Below are 23,244 nucleotides of genomic sequence, written 5' to 3' on the forward strand. Positions count from 1 at the left end.
GGTCCCCCATTCCCTGCCGAGCACTGGGGCGGCAAGCTCAGTGTCCCAGGGCTCTTTGTCTGTGAGCAAAGATGGCTACTCATCTCCTTGACTCCCCGCAGAAGTTCTTAAAAAGGAGTACTAATCGGCAACAGCGTGCGCACTTGCTGGGGAGGCCGGTGAATCATGGGAGGCCGTTGGATATAAGGTCGTTCCCATCAATTGTATGGAATAGGACTTAAGTGGTGATAATTGGTTTCTTGCAGCAAGATCCCGATTTCGCCGCCAGGAATGGTGCAGTTCTCATTTCTGGCCTCTCCCGCTATTTACCGGCCTCGATAAGTGAGAACCTGAGAATCGCACCCAGGTTCCTAGTCCTGGCAAAGTGGAAACTAAGGTAGAGAAATCTATTTCCACCTTCATTACGCTGCTCAGTATTTTCACTCTCCACTGTGCCTATCCATGGAACACATAGATGCAGGAGCTCCACAAAACAAACTGGCAGTGAGGCTGACAATGGAAAGACCCTCTTGGACCAGAGAGTCTGAGGGGCCCTGAGGGCAACCCGGAGGGTGAGACCTGCTGCAGGTAATATTTCTTTTTCCTTCCAGGCAGAATATTGGGAGCTTATAGAATTTGCTGGCAGCCTCTCAAGTGTACAGTGCACTCCTGAAACTACAGTACACTCCTGTTTCTGGCATTGATTACAACCACAGGATTCAGTGAGATGGCAGGACCTGCTGGGAGGGCAAGCAGGCCATCGTCAAGAACTGAGCACTGTTTTTAACCCTCACACTTGAGACTCAAAATGCCTATTCATTGAGCCTATTTTTTGCCTCTCTCCACTTAGACTGATTTTTGTTATTTGGCACATGGTTGCATTGCAGTTGTGGAATCTCGGATGTATATTTTCATAACAATTGGTTTTATTTCTGTTTTAACAACATCTCAGTTCCCTTCATAGGCAATGTGTACTTGAACAAGAGAAGAAGAGAGGGTAATTGGCCCACAATTTCTAAAACAAAACTACATTTGAACCAAGCAGGAATCATTGCTTACCTTTTTATTTCCTTCACCCATGTACTCTTCCACAGCTCCAGTTTCTCTTTCTGCGGGTCTTTCAACATGGGTTTCATTATGTGCCTGAAAATACATTTTTTTTAAATGAGATACATTTACCATGTCAATCAGAGTTTTCTGTTTGTTTCAATACCTACATAGAGTACATATATTCTCTCTTCAAACCTCTTCCATCAGGCAGGAGACACAAAAGTCTGAGACCTGCACTAACAGATTAAAAACAGCTTCTTCCCCACTGTGACCAGACTCCTGAATGATCCTCTTATGGTCTCATAGTCATCTTCTCTACTGTGTAGCACACTCCGTGGGCGGGATTCTCCGACCCCCCCCGCCGCGCCGGTCGGCGGACTCCCCCGGTGATTCTCCGGCCCACGATGGACCAAAGCCCCGCTGCTTCTATGCCAGTCCCACCGGCGTAAATTGAACCAGGTCCCTTACTGGCGGGACCTGGCGGTGCGGTCTCTGGGTCCCTGGGTGGGGTGGGCGCGGGGCGATCTGGCCCCTGGGGGTGCCCCCCACGGTGGTCTGGCCCGCGATCAGGGCCCACCAATCCGCGGGCAGGCCTGTGCCGTGGGGGCACTCTTTTCCTACGTGCCGACCATGAGCCACCGCCATGGCCGATGTGAAGGTGAACACCCCCCTGCGCATGCGCGGGGATGATGTCAGCAGCCGCTGACGCTCCCGCGAATGCGCGGACTCGCGGGGAGTCGCTTCGGCCCCGGCTGGCGTGGCGCCAAAGGCCTTCCACGCCAGCCGGCGGGGCGCCAACCACTCCGGGGATGGCCTAGCCCCTAAAGGTGCAGGCCTAGCCCCTCCTCCACACCTTTGGGGTGGCCCGATGCCGGCGTAGTCCACGCCACTCCGTCCCGCTGGCACCCCCTGCCCCGCCGGGTAGGGGAGAATCTCGCCCCGTATGCTTCACCAGTGTCTTTGTTTTTGTCTTTACAATGTGCATTTATCGTATATCCTATGCTTTTCATGTATGGAACGACCTGCCTGGACTGTACGCAAAACAATACTTTTCACTGTACCTCGGTACGTGTGACAATAAATCCAAATCCAAATATATGATGACTGAACAAGTGTCATTGTTTTCTTCACACTGTAAATATAATCCTTTCTTTAAAATTATTTTCCTGATTTTATTTGAGTCACATGATATATAAAAATCAGTGAGAGATTATTAAGATGCGTGAGTCTTGTATTTACTTGGTACAACCAATAGGAACAGTCTAGTAATCTACAGATATTCAAATAAGAATATAATAAATAAGGAGGGTCAGTTAGCTTAGATGGCTGCACGACTGGCTTGTGATGTGAAGCAACGCCAACAACGTGAGTTCAATTCTCATACCGGCTGAGGTTATTCAGGAAGGCACCGCCTGAGGTAACATAATAAATAATGCAGGAAGAGACCATTAAGCCCTTTGAGTCAACTACACTATTCAATATGACCCTGTATCCTTCTATTATTTGACTATTTCCTACATTGCATGTTGTAATCCAATAAACTATTTGCTAATTTCACAAACATTTAAAATAGGATCATAAATATGTGTGTAATCTATGGTGTGGGATGTAGTGCATTTTTTCCTTTCCCTTTGCATGGTACAGTTTGTGCTCATAGAAAATTCAGGTAGCTTCAGGAAAGAAAAAAGGTGAAAAGTGGGGGGGAAGAGAAGAACCTGGTAAGGTTCGGGATATGGAGGGCTGTCAAACGTAACATCAGGATCTGGTTATCATTTTTTGCTTTAATTTAGATCATTGACAGCCTGGCCGACAGCTGGGACAGAAGATCATCAGCAGGAGGCCACAGCCTGGCCGACAGCTGGGTGGAAAAGCAAAAAGGAAAAGGCGGTGCAGTTGCATTGCTGGTTAAAGAGGAAATTAATGCATGAGGGAGGAAGGATATTAGCTCCAACAATGTGGAATGTGTATGGATAGAGCTGAGAAACACCAATGGGCAAAAAAACGTTAGTGGGCTTTGTATGTAGACCCCCAAACTGCTGTGGTGATGTTGGGAATAGCATTAAACAGGAAATTAGAGACATAAGCAATAAAGGAACATCTGTAATTATGGGTGATTTTAATCTGCATATAGATTGGGCAAATCAAATTAGTCACAATACCTTAGAGGAGAAATTACTGGAGTGTTTACTGGATGTTTTCTGGATCAATACGATGAGGAATCAACTAGACTACAGGCCATCATACACTGGGCATTGAGTAATGAGAACGGAAACTTTGGCAATCGAGTTGTGCGAGACCCCTTAGGGATAAGCGACCATAATATGATATAATTTTTCATCAAGATGGAGAGTGAAGTAGCTGATTCTGAGACTAGGGTCCCAAATTTAAATAAGGGAAACTACAATGATATGAAGTGCAAGTTGGCTCTGATGAATTGGGAAACGATCTTAAAGGAATAACAGTAGACAGACAATGGCAAACATTCAAGGAGCGGATGGGTGAATTGCAACACTTGTTTATTCCTATCTGCCGCAAAAGTAAAACAGGAAAGGTGGTCAAACTATGGTTTACAAGGGAAGTTAGAGATAGTATTAGATCCAAGTAGGAAGCACACAAATTGGCCAAGAAAAACAACAGACCTGAGGACTGGGAGCATTTAGAATTCAACAAAGGAGGACCAAGAGATTGATAAAGATGGGGAAAATAGAGTTCGAGAGTAAGCTCCCAGGGAACATAAAAACTGAACCGTGCGGGCAGCACGGTAGCACAAGTGGATAGCACTGTGGCTTCACAGTGCCAGGGTCCCAGGTTTGATTCCCCGCTGGGTCACTGTCTATGCGGAGTCTGCACGTTCTCCCCGTGTCTGCGTGGGTTTCCTCCGGGTGCTCCGGTTTCCTCCCACAGTCCAAAGATGTGCAGGTTAGGTGGACTGGCCATGATAAATTGCCCTTAGTGACCAAAAAAAGGTTAGGAGGGGTTATTGGGTTACAGGGATAGGGTGGAAGTAATGGCTTAATTGCAGACCCGATGGGCCAAATGGCCTCCTTCTGCACTATATGTTCTATGTTCTATGTCTATGACTTTAAAAACTTCTATAGGTATGTGAAGAGAAACGGATTGGCGAAGACAAATGTAAGTCCCTTACAATCAGAAACAGGGGAATTTATAATGGGGGGGGACAAAGAAATGGCTGAGCAACTAAATACGCATCTTGGTTCTGTCTTCACAAAGGAGGACACAAATAACATACCAGAAATGTTGGGGAACACAGGGTTTAGTGAGAGGGAGGAACTGAAGGAGATCAGTATTGATAGAAAAATGATATTGGGGAAATTGATGGGATTGAAGGCTAATAAATCCCCAGGGCCTGATAGTCTACATCCCAGAGTACTTTAGGAAGTGGCTCTAGAAATAGTGGATCGTCTTCCAAGATTCTATAGACTCTGGAACAGATCCTACAGATTGGAGGATAGCTAATGTAACCCCGCTATTCAAAAAGGTCCATAGAGAGAAAACAGGGAATTATGGACCAGTAAGCCTGACGTCAGTAGTGGGGAAAATTCTAGAAGCTATTCTCAAAGATTTTATAGCCGAGCATTTGGCAGGATTGGACTAAATCAGCATAGAATTATTTTTTTTTTAACAAGTGTTTTTATTGCAGTTTTCATTTTATACACTGTACAGTAGACAAGGGTATGTGCATTGGGTACAATATACAAGAAATTTCCATTGGCATCGAACTACCCTCCCCCACTCTTTGGTCTCCCACCCCTTTTTGTTGATTTAAGATAACTCTCTTAGGTCCCAAATCATACAGTGGCCAATTGTCATGTCAGCATAGATCTATGAAAGGGAAATAATGCTTGACAAATCGACTAGAATTCATTGAGGTTGTAACTAGTAGAGTTGATGAAGGGGAGCCAGTGGGTGTGGTAAATTTGGACTTTCAGAAGGCTTTTGATGAAGTCCCAAATAAGAGACAAGCATGTAAAATTAAAGAGCATGGGATTGGGGGTAGTGTATTGAGATAGATAGAAAACCGGTTGGCAGACAGGAAACAAAGAGTAGGAATAAACTAGTGGGGTACTGTAGGGATCAGTGCTGGGAACTCAGCTATTCACAATATATATTAATGATTTAGATGAGGGAACTAAATGTAATATCTCCAAATTTGCAGGTGACACAAAGCTGGGTGGGAGGGTGAGCTGTGAGGAGGATGCAGCGATCCTTCAGTGTGATGTGGACAAGTTGAATGAGTGGGCAAATGAATGGTAGATGCAATGCAATTTAGATAAATGTGAGGTTGTCCATTTTAGCTGCAAAAATGGGAAGGCAGACTATTACCTGAACGGCCATAAATTAGGAGAGGGGAATGTGCAACAAGACCTGGGTGTCTTCGCACACAAGTCACTGAAGGTAAGCATGCAGGTACAGCAGGCAGGAAAGAAGGCAAATGGTATGTTGGCCTTCATAGCAAGAGGATTTGAGTACAGTAGCAGGGATGTCTTGCTGCAATTACACAGGGCCTTGGTGAGGCCACACCTGGAATCTTGTATGCAGTTTTGGTCTCCTTATCTGAGGAAGGATATTCTTGCTAAAAAGAGAGTGCAGATAAGGTTTACCAGACTGATTCCTGGGATGGCGGGACTGACGTATGAGGAGAGATTGAATCGGTTAGGATTGTATTCGCTGGAGTTCAGAAAAATGAGGGGGAATCTCATAGAAACCAATAAAATTCTAACAGGACTAGACAGAGTAGATGCAGGAAGGATGTTACTGATGGTGGGGTGTCCAGAACCAGGGATCACAGTCTGAGGATACTGGGTAGACCATTAGGACAGCGATGAGCAGAAATCTCGTCACCCAGAGAGTGGTGAGCCTGTGGAATCTGCTACCACAGAAAGCAGTTGAAGCCAAAACATTGTATGTTTTCAAGAAGCAGTTAGATGTAGCACTTTGGGTGAATGGGATCAAAGGATATGGAGGGAAAGAGGGAACAAGGTATTGAGTTGGATAATCAACCATGATCATAATGAATGGCAGACCAGGCTCGAAGGGGTGAATAGCCTCCTCCTGCTCCTATTTTCTATGTTTCTATGAGGGATGATAATCAGAGCCCAGGGTATTAAGGGTAAAATCCTGGCATAGATAGAGGATTGGTTGGCTGGCAGAAGGTAGCGAGTGGGGATAAAGGGGTCTTTTTCAGGAAGGCAGCCGGTGACTAGTGGTGTGCCTCAGGGATCAGTGCTGGGACCACAACTTTTCACAATATACATTAATGATCTGGAAGAAGGAACTGAAGGGAGTGCTGCTACGTTTGCAGATGATACAAAGATATGTAGAGGGACAGGTAGTGTTGAGGATGCAGGGAGGCTGCAGAACGACTTGGACAGGCTAGGAGAGTGGGCAAAGAAGTGGCAGATGGAATACAATGTGGAAAAGTGTGAGGTTATGCACTTTGGAAGAAGGAATGGAGGCGTAGACTGTTTTCTAAATGGGGAAATGCTTAGGAAATCAGAAGCACAAAGGGACTTGGGAGTCCTTGTTCATGATTCTCTTAAGGTTAATGTGCAGGTTCAGTCGACAGTTAGGAAGGCAAATGCGATGTTAGCATTCCTGTCAAGAGGGCTAGAATACAAGAGCAGGGATGTACTTCTGAGGCTGTATGAGGCTCTGGTCAGACCCCATTTGGAGTATTGTGAGCAGTTTTGGGCCCCGTATCTAAAGAAGGATGTGCTGGCCTTGGAAAGGGTCCAGAGGAGGTTCACAAGAATGATCCCTGGAATGAAGAACTTGTCGTATGAGGAACGGTTGAGGACTCTGGGTTTGTATTTGTTGGAGTTTAGAAGGATGAGGGGGGATCTTATTGAAACTTACAGGATACTGCAAGGCCTGGATAGAGTGGGCATGGAGAGGATATTTCCACTACTCAGAAAAACTAAAATCAGAGGACAAAATCTTAGACTAAAGGGACGATCCTTTAAAACAGAAATGATTGGATTGGATTGGATTTGTTTATTGTCACGTGTACCGAGGTACAGTTAAAAGTATTTTTCTGCGAGCAGCTCAACAGATCATTAAATACATGAAAAGGAAATAAAAGAAAATACATAATAGGGCAACACAACATATACAATGTAACTACATAAGCACTGGCATCGGATGAAGCATACAGGGTGTAGTGTTAATGAGGTCAGTCCATAAGAGGGTCATTTAGGAGTCTGGTGACAGTGGGGAAGTAGCTGTTTTTGAGTCTGTTCGTGCGTGTTCTCAGACTTCTGTATCTCCTGCCCGATGGAAGAAGTGAGGAGGAATTTCTTCAGCCAGAGGTTGGTGAATCTGTGGAACTCTTTGTCGCAGAAAGCTGTGGAGGACAAATCACTGACTGCCTTTAAGACAGGGATAGATAGGTTCTTGATTAATAAGGGGGTCAAGGGTTATGGGGAAAAGGCAGGAGAATGGGGATGAGAAAAATATCAGCCATGATTGAATGGCGGAGCAGACTCGATGGGCCAAGTGGCCTGATTCTGCTCCTATGTCGAATGGTCTTATGGTTTCATAGCAGGAGGCCACAGCCTGGGGCTCTTGGGGATGTCTCCAGCAATTGGGAGGGGAAACAGTCTGTCATTGTAGCAGTTGGAAGCAGAAAGTCATCAAACGAAAGCAGGGAGAGAGAGGGGAGGGCAAAGACTTCCTTGAGGCAGTGGGAGGAACATTTCTACTCCTTCTGACCCAGAAGGAGTGCTGGAAGAGCCAAGGCCAGCAGATCCTGCCTTCCTTTCACTACCAGTTTTGCGACCCTGGGAACACCAAACTGCCGCAGATAATTTTATATCCCAATTGCATTGTGGTAGTCCAGTGTCAATATGTTAATGACAGATCCCCCTCCCCCTACCCCCGCCATGACAGGACATCAGGACATGCCGTAAATATGACAACTAGCATGGGGCAGGTTGTGTTCCACATATCTAACAATTTCACCCCTTTGAGCTTCCAGGGAAATATTGAAGATACGGACTGAGGCAGGGGATGTGGTGTCGGAACCAGAGAAGAAAAACAAGGCTTCACAGCCCCAGGTTCCCAGGTTCAATTCCCGGCTTGGGTCACTGTCTGTTTGGAAACTGCACGTTCTCCATGTGTCCGCGTGGGTTTCCTCCGGGTGCTCCGGTTTCCTCCCACAAGTCCCGAAAGACGTGCTGTTAAGTAATTTGGACATTCTGAATTCTCCCTCTGTGTATCGAAAGAGGCGCCGGAGTGTGGCAACTGGGGGATTTTCACAGTAACTTTGTTGCAGTGTAAATATAAGCCTACTTGTGACAATAAGGATTATTATTATTATCGGGATTATTATAAGGAGCTGTACAGGGCGGCCCGGGAGGTGAAGAAGGGGGCATAGGATAGTTTTTAGATGAACTGAAGTTTCCACAGTTGGCGGGAGAAGAGGAAGGCACTAGAGGTTCCCTTGGGGCTGGGCTGAGGGGGGTATTGGAAGGGTAGGGGCCCGAAGGCTACCCGGCGGAATTCTACAAGGAGTTTGCGACGGATCGGGCACCACATCTCTTGGGGTGTTTAATGAGGCGTTGGAGAAGGGGGAGCTAACGGAGATGATGGCGCAGGCAACGATCACATTAATATCAAAGGAGAGGAAAGACCAATTGGAATGTGGGTCATATAGGTCACATCACTGTTAAATATGGATGTGAAAGTGCTGGCTAGGTTGTTGGCGGGAAGGATGGAAGGATGTGTCCCAGCGAAGGGCCAGACAGGTTTGTAAAGGGCAGGCAGCTTTCTAGTAATATAAGGAGGCTGTTAAACGTGATCATGACCCCGTTGAGAGCCCAGGTATCGGAGGTAGTGTTGTGCATGGACACAGAGAAGGCATTTTACCGGGTGGAGTGGCGGTTCCTGTCTGAGGTCCTAGGAAGGTTCGGGTTTGGACAAAGTTTGTGGCATGGGTGCACCTGTTATACGTGACACCGAAGGCGATTGGGCGGACCAACAAGAGTGGTAAGGGATTATGAGGAGATGAAGGGAGCATCGGGTGTCCCTATACGCAGATGACCTACTATTGTATGTCTCGGATCCGCTGGAGAGCACGGAGAGGATCATGGTCCAGTTGGGGAAGTTTGGAGCGTTCTCGGGATATAAACCAGATGTAGGGGTAATTGGTCGGCGAGCCAACCTCTGGGGGGATGCCATTCAAGGTGGCCAGAGACAGGTTTAGATACCTGGGGATTCAGGTGGCAAGGGAATGGGCGATGCTACATAAATGGAATCTAACAAAGCTGGTGGAGGAGATTAAGGAGGATCTGAAGAGGTGGGGCACGCTGCACCTGACTCTGGCAGGGAAGGTCCAAGTGGCGAAGGTGAACATTCTGCTGAGGTTCCTGTTCATATTCCAGACACTTCCGATCTTTGTACAAAAGGCCTTCTTTTGAAAATTGGATATGTTTATCTCAGACTTTGTATGGCCAGGGAAGGTGCTAAGGGTTAAGAAGCAGGAGGGAGGGTTGGCATTGCCGAAACTGCTACACTATTACCAGGCGGTGAACTTGGAGAAGGTGAAGTGGTGGTGGGAAGGAGAGGGGGCAGAATGGGTTAGGATGGAGGGAGAATTCTGTCGGGGGTCCAGCTTGAGGGCTATAGTGGCGACGGTATTGCCAATGGTGTCAAGGAAATACACAGAGAGCCCAGTGGCGCAACAGTAAAGGTCGAATCAGCTGAGGAGACATTTCAGGATACAAGGAAAGTCAGTGCTGTGCGAAAACCACGGTTTCGAGCCGGGTGTGACCTTATACAAATATACAGCATGTGAAGAGTTAATGTTATGTTAAGCCTAGCCACTAGAGGGAGCTGAGAAACAGTACTATAAATTGCACTGGCTCCTAAACTAAGGGGTGGAAATTAGACTGGAGCTGAACAAGATGAGATTCATAGTGTAATGCAGAGTTAGTTAAGATATAATAGTTTGAATTAGTCGATAGAGATGGTGTCAGTGAGTGTTGTTTAATTACTACATGTTTGTTTGATATTTAGAATAAGTGTTGAACTTAAATTTAGCAGTGTTAATAAAATTAGTTTAGTTCTACAAAAGAGCTTTGTGTATCTTTGTGATCACGACGCCTTCCATCCTGGAAACCGCTCACAAAGATCATCACACTGGGGGGATAGATGGCATATAGAGTGGAGAGAAGTGGGGCTGGTTAATGTACGGGATCTGAATCAGGAAGAGGGGTTTGCCAGTATAGAGGAACTGAAGGAGAAGTGGAGAGCTCCTGAGAGGAAGTGAGTTTAGGTACCTGCAGGTACGGGAATTTGCGCGGATGGTTTGGAAAGAGTTCCCCAGGTTGCTGAGGTACACCCTGTTGGAGCAACTGCTGCTTCTGGACAGGAAAGGGGAAGGCAGGATCTGGGACATCTCCAGGTGGCTGGGAGAACAGGGAGGTGAGCAGGTGGTGAAGATTAAGGAGAAGTGGGAGGGGGAGCTGGGAGGGGAGGTAAACTGATGAGTATGGAGTGAGGCGCTGTGAAGGGTAAATGCGACCTCCGGTGCGCAAGGATGAACCTGATACAGTTCTAGGTGGTACACAGGGTACATATGACTCGGGCAAGAATGGGTGGGTTCAGGGAGTGGCAGATGAGTGTGAGAAGTGTGGGTGGGGACCAGCGAATCACGCACATATGTTCTGGGGCTGCGAAAAGATGGAGAGATTCTGGGTGGGAGTGTCCGCGGCACTAGCAAGGATAGTGGGGGAGGAGGTTGTGCCAGACCCTTTGGTGGCGATATTTGGGATATCAGAGAAGTCGGAGCTGATGGAAGGGAGGAAGGCTGATGTTGTGGCCTTTGCCTCTTTGATTGTCCGGCGAAGAATTCTGTTGGAGTGGCGGTCGGCAACGCCACCGGGGGTGGCAGCCTGGCTGGGGGATTTGTATGACTTTCTTCGGCAAGTATGAATTAAGAGGTTCAGCGGAGGGCTTTGAGGCAAGGTGAGGGTTGTTCGTGTCTGTTTTGAGGAGCTGTTCGTCGCAGAGGGGGAGGGCGGTGGTGTGGAGGGGTGAGGGGGAGGGAGGAGCGGGGTGAAAAAGGGAAAATTTGTACAAACTGTATAGTTGTGTGTTGGGGAGTTTGCTCCCTAAATTATTTATGTTTTGTAATCTTTTCTATAAGTTTGGAATAGAATACTTTTTAAAAATGATAAAAATAGAACACTCTTCAGGATCTCTCCAGGATTCCAACGATCGAAGCATGAGGCACCGTCACTTCCACCATGACATCTTTCCGATGCCTAGGCGGTCCACAGCCTAGGTTCTGGCCGATGGGGAAACAATTCGACCCGCTTGGCCACCTCCAACCCCTCACAACAAGCATCAGGACCAGGACAAAATAGAACCAGTGATCGGTGGGCCTGACTGGCCTCTGGTCTAGGAGATTGGATTTGTTGTGCTCCATCGAATCTGATGCACCCCGTCTCCCAATCAAGATTACCAAAAATGGCAGCCAATTTTGAAGTAAATCAGGAACTCGCCTCCCACCTCTTGCCAGGGACCGAGTCCATGAACATACCTTGTTTGACCCCTACCTGTCGAACCCGTAGATAAATGACACACCATGCTGTAGGATATCGATGACCCAATGGCGGACTCAGACCAGGGAAAGTGTTCTTTCGAGTGCAAGAACTCTCATGTGCCTCCCAAAGATACCCAGCAATTCTTCAAAGTTATCTCTGACGACCTGCATCACACCGCTGAGATCCTCAACCAAGACAAACATTTTCAATGGCAGCCATCGTCCAGATGTACACAATACTATTGAAGCAAAAGCCCAGCCAGCAGCAACTATGCCATTATAAACTGCATCCCACCACAGCCCACTCTGACCGTCCATGAACAAACAAGAATTTTTACAATTTATCATGGCAATCCTTTGCAAAACACCAATCAGCAATCTCCAGGGACATAGCGCAAGCCATGTAATCCAAGAGAAAGCAAATATGAAATGTGCACCAGGACAAAATAAAGGATTAAAAGTTGAGCAGAGCCAGAGTTCAAAAAAACGCAATCACCAGAGCAGCACGGCGGTGCAGTGGTTAGCACTGCTGCCTCACGGCGCCGAGGCTCCAGGTTCAATCCCGACTCTGGGTCACTGTCCGTGTGGCGTTTGCACATTCTCCCCTTGTTTGCGTGGGTTTCGCCCCCATAACACAAAGATGTGCAGAATAGGTGAATCGGCCACATTAAATTGCCCCTTAATTGGAAAAAATGAATTGGGTACTCTAAATTTATTTTTAAAAACGCAATCACTCCCGCAGTCACATCAGATGACCCCCCCCCCCCCCCACCCCCACCCCTTCTGTTTTATTTTAATAGTACGCAATGTTTTCTTTCTCTTTTGTCAATGTTATAACCTGCCTGCTTACCATTGGCTGGGGACTAATGACAATCCCACAATCCTGTGGGAGTATGAGCTTCCCCAATGAGCGGGGCGGAGAAACCATTAGTAAACACCATGTATAAATAAAGCTGGCCAGTTTGGAACCAGCAGGAAGGAGTGTGCAGCAAGGGACTAAAAATTGTGCTGGATTCTTCGTGTCCCTCACAAAAGTCAACCAGAATTCAAAGAAACCCTTTGCTATATTTAAAAATCACCAAACTATGACACTACAAAATATAGCTAAGTGGGAACAACACCCTCTGTGAACCATGCCCTCTATATGAGAAGCTGCATAGGAGCATGAAATTAACCTATAATGAGGCTTGTTATAAATGGGATTCAGGAGAAAGGTGTTTTGCATGCTCCATCTATTCTTTTTCTATCTGTTGCTAAATAAATATTTGTATGATTTTTTTCAGACACAGTGTGGGATACTTGGAAATATAGGAGAATCATTTCCTACCGATTTGCGGGCATAAAGATAAACTAAGGATTTGATAGATGTCAATTACAGCCACTAATTGATCTCAGTATGTGCCAAAGAGCAATTAGCCTGTTATTGATGTCAGTATGTGCCAATAGATGTGTTGTCTTAACATTCCAGTTACACAAAGTTCCAATTTAACAGCAGAATAATACATTATGAATTGCCTATATCTTCAGTAAACAGTAAACATCTGCCTTTCTATAAACAACATTATGAAAGTTCCACTCGTTACATTACACTATCATAAATTAAACTGTTATCTGTAATTTCTTCAGTTCAGAAGCTAAGACACATACTTCCCCTCTATCTGAATCTATGTGATTTAACAGTCTATGACAGGAGCAGATACAACAGCTCACATTGTAGATTCCTGCTAAGTTTTCCTCCTCCAATTAGACAGCACTTCATCAGATTCTTAATTTACTCATCCTTGCCATTAAAATGGTTAAACACATCCACAGAGCAACATTTAATTTGGGGGTTTAACTGCAGTTCCGGTAAATGGAATCTACTTCTCTAGTTCTAGAATCATCAGACCGCCCTAGTATGCACTTTTTCACTTACCTGATCTTTCCTACTCCGTTTATGTGTGTTTTTCCCCGCACAGTTTACAATGGATCTTGCTCGGGTGGCAAACTGCAAAATGCTGAGGGTTTCATGTACTGATGCACCACCTGAAGAAACTGTCACGATCAGAGATGTTACGCAGTTGCCACCCAGGCTGAAAGGAGAACCAATCATGTTAACTGAGTTATTGTATGAAGACATTTGCATTTCACAGAATGGCCAAGTTATCTAGATAAAAGGCTGTTTGTATAACTCATTATCACATTCCAGTCTCAAAGCATCTATTTTGCCATTGATTCGAAGATGCCGGAATTAATAACAGGCAACAATTTTTGTTTAATTTCGTACAATATCTCTTGCAAGGTGTTACATTTTATTTTAAAGTTAAACACAAATCTACAGAATCATAAATTGACTTCCCTGTTACCAACTCTCTCCTTTTTACAGAAAAAACTTTAGTCCATACCAATCTCGCAGAATCCGTGTAAGTTTAGATTCTCTATAAGGTATGTGCTGACATCCAGGTGTACTTAATGCAAAAACAACCTAAGAAAGAAGCAGATATAAAAATTATTTTCACCCTTATTTCATTCCAGTTCTTTTGGATTTGTACAGTACAATAAAACCTCTTTATGATTCTAGTTTTAAGAGCTATTTGGAAGGTGTGATTAAAACATGGGAAAGCTACTGAGATGTGGCTCCAACTGGTTTTCTGAAGGAACCATAAATACAGGCCCAATACCCTCAGATAGAAAATGACCAATTTTAACATAGGTGTAGCATGGAGAAAAATGAATATCATATATAAATCAGATGCTAAAAGAACCGGCCATTTTAGAGTATTCTCATCGTAACTTCAGCGGGTGTTCGCAGGAATAGCATTGGGCGCAACTGAAGTATAACATACATAACTGGGCCCTGACCTAGTGTTTATATGCTCTCGTGGATTGCCCACATGAGACAGGTGTATGATGGAATGGCTGTAGATTTCCAAACATCTAAAGAAGGGAGGGCATTGCTGGGCAGAAGGATTGCCTACTATGGAAGTTACCATACTGCTAGCCTTCAGTGGATCATAGTGTATGGCCAGTAGAGATATGTTAAATCAGACCAAGTAAACCAACCATCCATTCACAACTTATCTGAAATCTCTATCTCTGTGGCTGATCTTATTCACCAACAGGACTATGAACACAAGTTCCTATTGTTGGATTTGACAAGATTTTCAGAATGAACCTCTTGCAATGTGGGAACCATCTCTTGACCCAGGCTACATCCTGAAGGGGAGTAGAAATCATTTTAGAAGATTAAATTGAAGCTCCCTTACAAATATATATTATTTGCTAACATTTGTGAATACAGAAACTACTTTGCCTTTTTAGAAGAGCCAATGAAGCCATCATCAACTTATTTTCAGCAAGGGGAAGATTTAACAACCACCCTTCCCCTCATCCACTCTCCCCAGCTCACTCACAACCCTTAGATTTTCCAGCATGTTCGCAATGGTTGATGCTCTGGATGACCTAGCAGCATTGATGTCCAACATTTCTATTAGAAATAGGGGGTCTCCTTTTGACCTGCAATGTTGGCAGATTCAGCAGGGGAGCTTTGGGGTACAACCCAACAGGCATCCCACACCCTGGAGTTTTCAGGCTACATTTCAGGCTACAGGCTACATTAGGGGCTGGTTTAGCACACTGGGCTAGATAGCTGGCTTTTAAAGCAAACCAAGGCAGGCCAGCAGCACGGTTCAATTCCCGTTCCAGCCTCCCCGAACAGGCGCCGGAATGTGGTGACTAGGGGCTTTTCACAGTAACTTCATTGAAGCCTACTTGTGACAATAAGCAACTTTCATTTCATTTTATTATGTATATATTAGCAACATTTTTAGTACAAAAACAACATTGCCTTTTCATGTTGCATAGCCAAAATTAATTCTTACATTTTTAAATAAAGTCAGGGAGCGTTTTACATTCTTCGCCTCGTACAGATTTGTTTCTCGAACATTCATTAAACATTTCTTTCCTTGCTCTGCACCCATTCTCATTCCTTTGGTGTTTTCCTGTGAACAGAGAAGAAGTACCAATTGTTGATTGCAGGTATTTAGTAAATTAAGTTCTTGCCAATTTACATCCAATCTACTTCACTCAGCCCAACTGGTCTAAGTAAGTTTTCATGCTTCAAACAAGCCTCCTTCGACCCTCTTCACCTAACACTATTAACATGCCTTTCAATTTCTTAACCTCTCCTTAAATGAATCCATGTCATTTGCCCTATACTCCAAGTGGCCAATTTTTATTTCTCAAACACCATCACTGGAAACAGATTATTAAGTCAATATCATATTGACGAATGTGATATAAAATAGTTACTTTAGAGATACTAGTTAATGTAATGTAGAAATAAGCCACTTTGATTCTGGCAGTTAGGGAGAAAGGGATTTGAGACCGCATGGAAGAAGCAGGAAGAGGTGTGTCTATGAGAGTGATGCTGCATTGATAGGGGCCAGAGAAAGGGATTGGAAGTGAGCCAATCAGAATAGATCAAACAGGTCAGGAGGGATATAGGCTGACCTATGGGCGTCGAGTATGTGAAACTTGATACCATTTGAATTGATTTGCAGAGATCCCTTTGTTTCTTTGTTCATTCGCTTTCTGGGATATAGGAAACTGGATGTCTCTTATATTTCTATGAAATGAATCAAGCTTGCAAGCTAAATAAGTAACTTCTTTTTACGTGCGAATCCATCTCAACTTTTATTGAGGCCAGACTGACAGAGAAAGAAATTTGGGAATCAACATTTGGTGCCGAAAACCGGGATTTCTCAGGGCGATCCTGATCCAACTGCGAAATCAGAATTAGACTGATTATGAACAGGAGGATGGGGAACAAAGGGCCCTCAATGTAGAACTGGAAAACAACCGCGCATTGATTGTTCCCCTCTTCTTATCGTCTGATTAGTCTGGTCACTCGCGGTTGGCACAGAAAGACCGCCTCGACGAAATCACAGGTCAGTCTGGGGATTAGCAATTTAATTGATGGGATTTCATATTGTTGTTTCGGCTTGGGTTAGGGTTTTGGGTTGATGGGACATCTCAAATGATGATTCAATTCCAAGTATATGGGTTCAGAGGCTGATGTGACTTCATTAATGAAGGTTCAGTCTATTATATGGGTTCAGGGGCTGATGTGACTTAATTAATGAAGGTTCAGTCCAGTATAACTGTTTTTAAATCTGAAGATGGTTCAACTCTATGTGTGAGTGTTTTAAATATATAGTTGATTAAGCTAAAATTGTCTCCTTGGACTGTATTGGCGGAAAACGCAGTTCCGAGGTCTAGTTGAGATTGTGAGGAATGCTGCATATTGGTTGAAGCAGAAGTCTCTCAAAGGGTTAACAGCAGCAGGCGAAGTTGAAAACAGACAGTGCTTCTCACTCAGGCTTTGAGATAACAGCAGTAGCCGTAGTGTAATCGGATACCTTTCCTTTGAGTCAGTGAACACCAGCAAAGTTACGTTTTGAATTAATTAAAGGAAACCAGTGGGTTTCTCCACCTCTTTGATAAAAGTTATTATTTTCGAAAGCAATTGATTGAAATTGCCAGAATCTTAAGTTTTACTTACTTGAAATAAGGTTTATCTCATTTTATCTGGAGATTAATAGAAACTTAAAGAAGATCATGGACACCATTTTAAAAAGTGTCAATCTGGAGATGATAGTTGATTTTGCTAATACTTATGTGTATGTAAAAGAAAAAAAAAACTTGTTAAAAGAAAAATTGTTAAGATAAAGAAATAATTAAGTTGTAAATGTTATACAAGTTTGTGTTAAGCAAATTGTAAATTTAGTTCTGAGTTGAGATCAGAGCTAAGCTTGCAAGTTGCAGTAATTCAATTTGAATTTTCAAACATTTTTAAGTTTAAAAAAAAAGAGAGCAAATAGAGAAAAGAAGGACACAGATCTTGAATGCGTTGAATAGCACATTTCAAAGGCCCATAAATCTTTCTGTTATCTTAGACCTAAAACCTAGGAAGATTGAAGAGCCAGAGGAATTTCTGGAGCTTTTTAATGAAATCTACCGGGGGCAGTCAGGCGATTTGCTGTATCAAAATGGTCAGAATTCCCCTCAATACTGTGCTATGTTAATGCATTGCCTACCACCTTCTGTGGTTACTGCTGTGAAATGTAATAACATGAATTGGACAGAGAACGACCGTTCCCAGATGGCAAGGGCAGTCAGATTTTACTGGAAGGAGGGTGTAGGCCAAGAAGGAGGCTCAGTTACAAAGGTTAAGACTGAGTATGTAATGAAAAAGGATGATCTGCGACCCCAACAAGCGGCAGAAATGGTAGTTTACCAGCAGGAGCTCCAATATAGTGACTTTGGGTGGGTGGATCAGCGAAGAGGAGGATGAGACAACAGTGCTATATTTCTATCACCCCCCAGTGGTGGACGTTAGACGTTGAACAGTCACTGCATCACGTTACCCTGGCCTATGACAGAACTGGACGAAACAGGGAGTTGGAGGACAAATACCGGCCATTACTTGAGACCGAATGGCCAGTCAAGGTTACAGCCACAGTCACGGGAAAAGAAGGTACAGCCGATTTTGTTACAATATCACCACATTTATGGCCACAGTCAGCTTCGGTAAGCCCTCATATTACACGTCAGGTCCATGACCAGTACCATGCCAGGGATATGGGGCGAATGGTCAGGAGGGCAGTGGATCATTCGGATCCAACAGACTACGCACTTCAAGTCATGCCGGACGGCACTACCATAAAATATTTTGAGGTCCCTGAAACGATTAACACTCGACTGCAGCATCACAGGGGACATGATGTGTTGGAATATGTCAATCCACAGGTCTGGGCGGAATACCCATCACAAATGGGAAAGACAAATGTTACACCTATTAAGGTGATGATTAAGGATCATGTAAAGCTACCTTCCATTCGACAATACCCCCTGAAATCTCAAGCTGCTCCATCAATAGATAAATTAATTCAAGAGCTGTTGAAACAGGGTATTTTGGTCCCTTGCCAATCAGAATGTAACACCCCCATACTTGCTGTACCTAAACCAGCCAAACCAGACCAGTACCGATTAGTACAGGATTTACGTTCAATCAATGCCATCGCATAGCCGTTACATGCTCTCACCCTCCAACAGGATATTACGGTGTATAGCTCCCACTCGGTCATCGCACTACTGAGGCAACTGCAGATTCAGCATCTTACCGCAGCTCGTCAGAATAGGTATGAGATATACCTTTTGAACAATCCACGTCTGACATTTAAATACTGTACCACTATCAATCCAGTCTGTTTTCTTAGTGGTCCCCCTGTCCATGAAGACGCACCTGGCCACGACTGTTTAGCTTTGATTCAGGAAACTACCACAATAAGGGGCGATTTGAGTGACATTTCGTCAGAACAACCTGACATGATTATGTGTGGTCAAATATCCCACCGGGGTTTAGTTAATGACCTACTGCAGGCCCTCCTTATGCCCGCGCAGATTTCCGTTATTAAATGCGCTGCCCACACGAATGGTACAACCCCAGTTGACGTTGGTAATGAACGAGCAGATTGTGCAGCGCGGACAGCCGCGCAAATTCAGCAAGTGATGGTGCCTAAGATGTTAAGTCAGACTAAACGATCTACTATAAATATGTCTGCTTCTGACAAGTCAATGCCAACCATCCAAGACGTCATAAGGTTACAGGAGGACGCTCCTGAGAGTGATAAACAAATGTGGAAACGGTTAGGTTGTACATATGATTCTGTTTCCTCTTTATGGACCACGCCTGCACATCAGACTTGTATGTCTGATGTGCTGGCTTTATGGGTCATTGAATGTGTACACTTTGCAACTCATTGTGGGGCTCGAGGGACTAGTGATTTGTTGCTGGACACTTGGTGGCACCCTAAAATGCAGGGGTTGGCCCAAAGTATCAGTAATCGGTGTTTGATTTGTCAGCAATATAACACCGGAAAAGGTATCCCTTGTGGGAAGGGGCAAACCCCGTTGCCCAGTGGTCCCTTTGAGACGCTCCAAATGGATTACATTGAGTTGGAAAGGTGTCAATGTTACAAATATGTTTTGGTCATTGTGGATGTGTTCAGCAGATGGGTCGAGGCGTATCCGACTATCGATAATAAAGCTGCTACTGTGGTTAAAGTCTTGATGAGGGAAATCATTCCCCGGTACGGTATACCAGCTCAGTTAAGTTCTGATAATGGGCCTCATTTTATTGGACAAATTAACAAGGAGTTTTGCTCCCAGTTGGGCATACGCCAGCAGTTACACTGTGCTTACAGACCGCAGGCGGCCGGGGTGGTTGAGAGACACAATCAGACCCTCAAAAGTAAATTGGCTAAATTAAGAGCAGACACGGGACTGACATGGCTTAAGTTGCTCCCCGTTGCCCTCTTCCAGCTGCGGGTTACACCTGCGGGACCGGCCCGGCTCTCTCCCGCCGAGATTCTTTATGGCAGGCCTCTTAGAACTCCCTGGAGCCTGCAGGTTCCCAGACTGGTTCAGTTTCATTAGATGACTGAAGAAATGACCGCCTATGTTCTAGCCCTTACGCAAGTGCTCAAGGAACTCCATGGCCAAGTCCGCGCGGCTCACCAGCCATTGCCCCAGTACCTAGCTCACTTTCAGTCCAGCCCGGTAGTTATGTCATGGTCAAAAATTGGACTAGGAAGGGGTCGGAGCCGCGATGGGACGGGCCCTTCCAAGTTCTCCTTACCACCCCCACAGCAGTTAAAGTGGAGGGGCGAAGTGCTTGGGTCCACCTACATCACTGTAAATTGAGTCCATCTCCACTACTGTAAAAGGTCGGATACCAACCTGCCTCCCTTCTCCAGTGCTATTTTACAGGTGTGGAGCATGATGGAGTGGCTACGCATCGTCTGTCTGATATTTGGCCTCACTTCGCTTGGCGTGTTATTGGCGATGAACATGGAAAAGGGGAATATTATGTATCTGTGTAGCCCCAACCAATCTACAAGGATACATCACCTATGCAAAGGTGATGTTCTTCGCTGCCCCCATATACGAGGACATGGTATCGACTCATGGAAGGTCATCAAAGTTAAGGAGAATGCAGGAGTCATGAAGCAGTTGCACCGGTCCCGGCGATAGGAAGGGAACATTATATGGACATTGCCTTGTTTTTGGAATACATGTAAATTTGATTTTGGATGTGTTAAGAGTGGTACAATAAAGGTCAAATCAGGCTGTCAGAAGAGTGTAGGAAGAGGCTATGAGAAAGAGAAAGGGACTAGAGAGAGGACGGGGCGTATGAGAAGGGAAGTACAGCTAGAACGTAGGTTACCGGGAGATACATTTAAGTTAGTTAAAGGCCAAACTGAGGAAAACCCGGGTAGTAAACCTTAGGAGCCCTCGGGGCAATAACCAAGGAGTTGTCTCAGCTACAGTTGTTTGCAATGCAGAACCGGTATGCTCTTGACTATCTTCTGGCCCGTGAGGGTGGGGTATGCGCCATAGTACAGGGCAAGTGTATCATGGGAGTTCAGGACTTGACCGCTAACATTACTAAATTTATGGATCGCATACGGGATCACTTGGACGGGATGCAGGATCCTGGCTCTTGGGGTAACTGGGGATTTGGAGAATGGAAGGACTGGTTGATAAATATGGCCATGTATCTAGTGGTAGCTATCGGCTGCATCTTTGTGGGCCTGGCCATCCTTAAATGTGTGATGGGTAGAATGCGGGGTGCACTGGATCAGATCACCGCCCCAATCACCGAAAAAAAATTTAACTGTTAAAATCCATGAGGGTGAGGCAGATGAAGGGGGGCTAAGACAGGAATTGGAAATGCAGCGACGGATCTTTTAGATGAGGAACCGTAGCTATGGATTGGATAGTTCGGTTATCATGGAATGATAAAAGGAGGGAATGACGAATGTGATATAAAATAGTTACTTTAGAGATACGAGTTAATGTAATGTAGAAATAAGCCACTTTGATTCTGGCAGTTAGGGAGAAAGGGATTTGAGACCGCATGGAAGAAGCAGGAAGAGGTGTGTCTATGAGAGTGATGCTGCATTGATAGGGGCCAGAGAAAGGGATTGGAAGTGAGCCAATCAGAATAGATCAAACAGGTCAGGAGGGATATAGGCTGACCTATGGGCGTCGAGTATGTGAAACTTGATACCATTTGAATTGATTTGCAGAGATCCCTTTGTTTCTTTGTTCATTCGCTTTCTGGGATATAGGAAACTGGATGTCTCTTATATTTCTATGAAATGAATCAAGCTTGCAAGCTAAATAAATAACTTCTTTTTACGTGCGAATCCATCTCAACTTTTATTGAGGCCAGACTGACAGAGAAAGAAATTTGGGAATCAACAATATATTACTCCTTGTGGCACCTTGCTGTGCATAATTCGGTTCTCATGTCTTCTATGTTTATAACAGTAACTACACTTCAGAAATATATGGTTGCAAATCACTTTAGGATGCCCTGAGGGTGTGAAAAGTGCTGTATAACTACAAGCTCTTTCTTACACTGCTTCTCTCTTCCTTTCTTCATTATATTTTCCATTTCCAGATGTTATTCTTTCAATGAAGCTTCCACTATCATTCCTACTCCTGATGTTACATTAGCTGGTCTCTAGTTCCTTGAATTTTTCTCTATCTCCCCTTTCAATAAAAGAATAACATTAGCTGTTTTTTTCTCTTGTGATTTTTTATATACATGCCTTTGACATTTTCTTCTTATATTTGTGGATGCAATCCATTTGAACCACGGGTTTTGTCCTCTCCATGTTTGATTTGTTTATCAATTATCACCACCTTTTCAAATGGCTTCATCTTTTATAATTTATCTTTCTAATGCCATGCCCACCTTGTTAAATTCCCTAAGAAATACCAAGACAAAGTAATTATTCATTATTTCTGCCATTTTTCTGTCATTACTTGTGAGTTTATCATATGCACCCTATTGCGACCCAATCCCCAACTTTTGTTATACTTTACCATTTATTATTATATTCCTCTTTCTTTTTTTATTTTCTTCTAACCGTTATGCATTCCTTCTGTACATTCTTTATGCATTCTTATTCTTTATTGTCTATAGTATGCCATTTCGTTTAGTTACAAATTTTGTCCTTATCTCTTAATTCATCTATGTTGCGACATTATTGACAAATTTGTTCCAGTTTTTTATTAGAACGTATTTTTCTTGAACTGTTTTGAATATTTCATACTGTTGTTCTATCTCTTTGTCAACATCTTTTCCAGTTTGCCATTCGTGGCTCTCTTCTCATATTCTCAAAATCAACTTTTTTCTGATCTATTACTCCGGTCCTGACTTTACTTATATCAGTAACAAACACATACAACAACCCAATATAAACATGATTTAAACAGTTTGTCAATTTCCCCCCTCTTTCTTCCCTAAACTACCCCAACACCCCTACTTCCAAATCCCCCTCCCTCCCCACTGGCAGCAAATAGATCTTCAAATAAGGATAGAAAGAACCTCCACCGTTCTTAAAACCCCTCTTGATCTTCCCCAGTCTTAAAAATTTGTACAAATCCCCCAGCCACGCCAAGACCCCCGGCGGCGTTGCCGACCTCCAACTCAGTAAGATTCGCCACCGTGCAATCAGAGGGGCAAAAGCCACGACATCAGCCACCTTTCCCTCCAGAAGTTCCGGCAGCTCTGAAATACTGAAAATCGCCAC

General features: G+C 44.4%; 1 protein-coding gene across 1 annotated transcript in view; it reads right to left on the reverse strand.

Moving 5' to 3' along the window:
• The window catches only part of LOC140421449 (uncharacterized), a 152,908-nt gene that overhangs the window by 81,785 nt on the left and 47,879 nt on the right, over window positions 1-23,244 (reverse strand). Inside the window, exons 3-6 of the mRNA XM_072506199.1 lie at window positions 15,457-15,576; window positions 13,981-14,060; window positions 13,512-13,668; window positions 1,039-1,122 (exon numbers count right to left, since the gene is read on the reverse strand). Of these exons, the coding sequence (XP_072362300.1) occupies window positions 1,039-1,122; window positions 13,512-13,668; window positions 13,981-14,060; window positions 15,457-15,576 (441 nt within the window). The remainder of the gene's footprint in view (window positions 1-1,038; window positions 1,123-13,511; window positions 13,669-13,980; window positions 14,061-15,456; window positions 15,577-23,244) is intronic.

The sequence above is a fragment of the Scyliorhinus torazame genome, chromosome 1, assembly GCF_047496885.1.
Source record: "Scyliorhinus torazame isolate Kashiwa2021f chromosome 1, sScyTor2.1, whole genome shotgun sequence".
Taxonomy (NCBI): domain Eukaryota; kingdom Metazoa; phylum Chordata; class Chondrichthyes; order Carcharhiniformes; family Scyliorhinidae; genus Scyliorhinus; species Scyliorhinus torazame.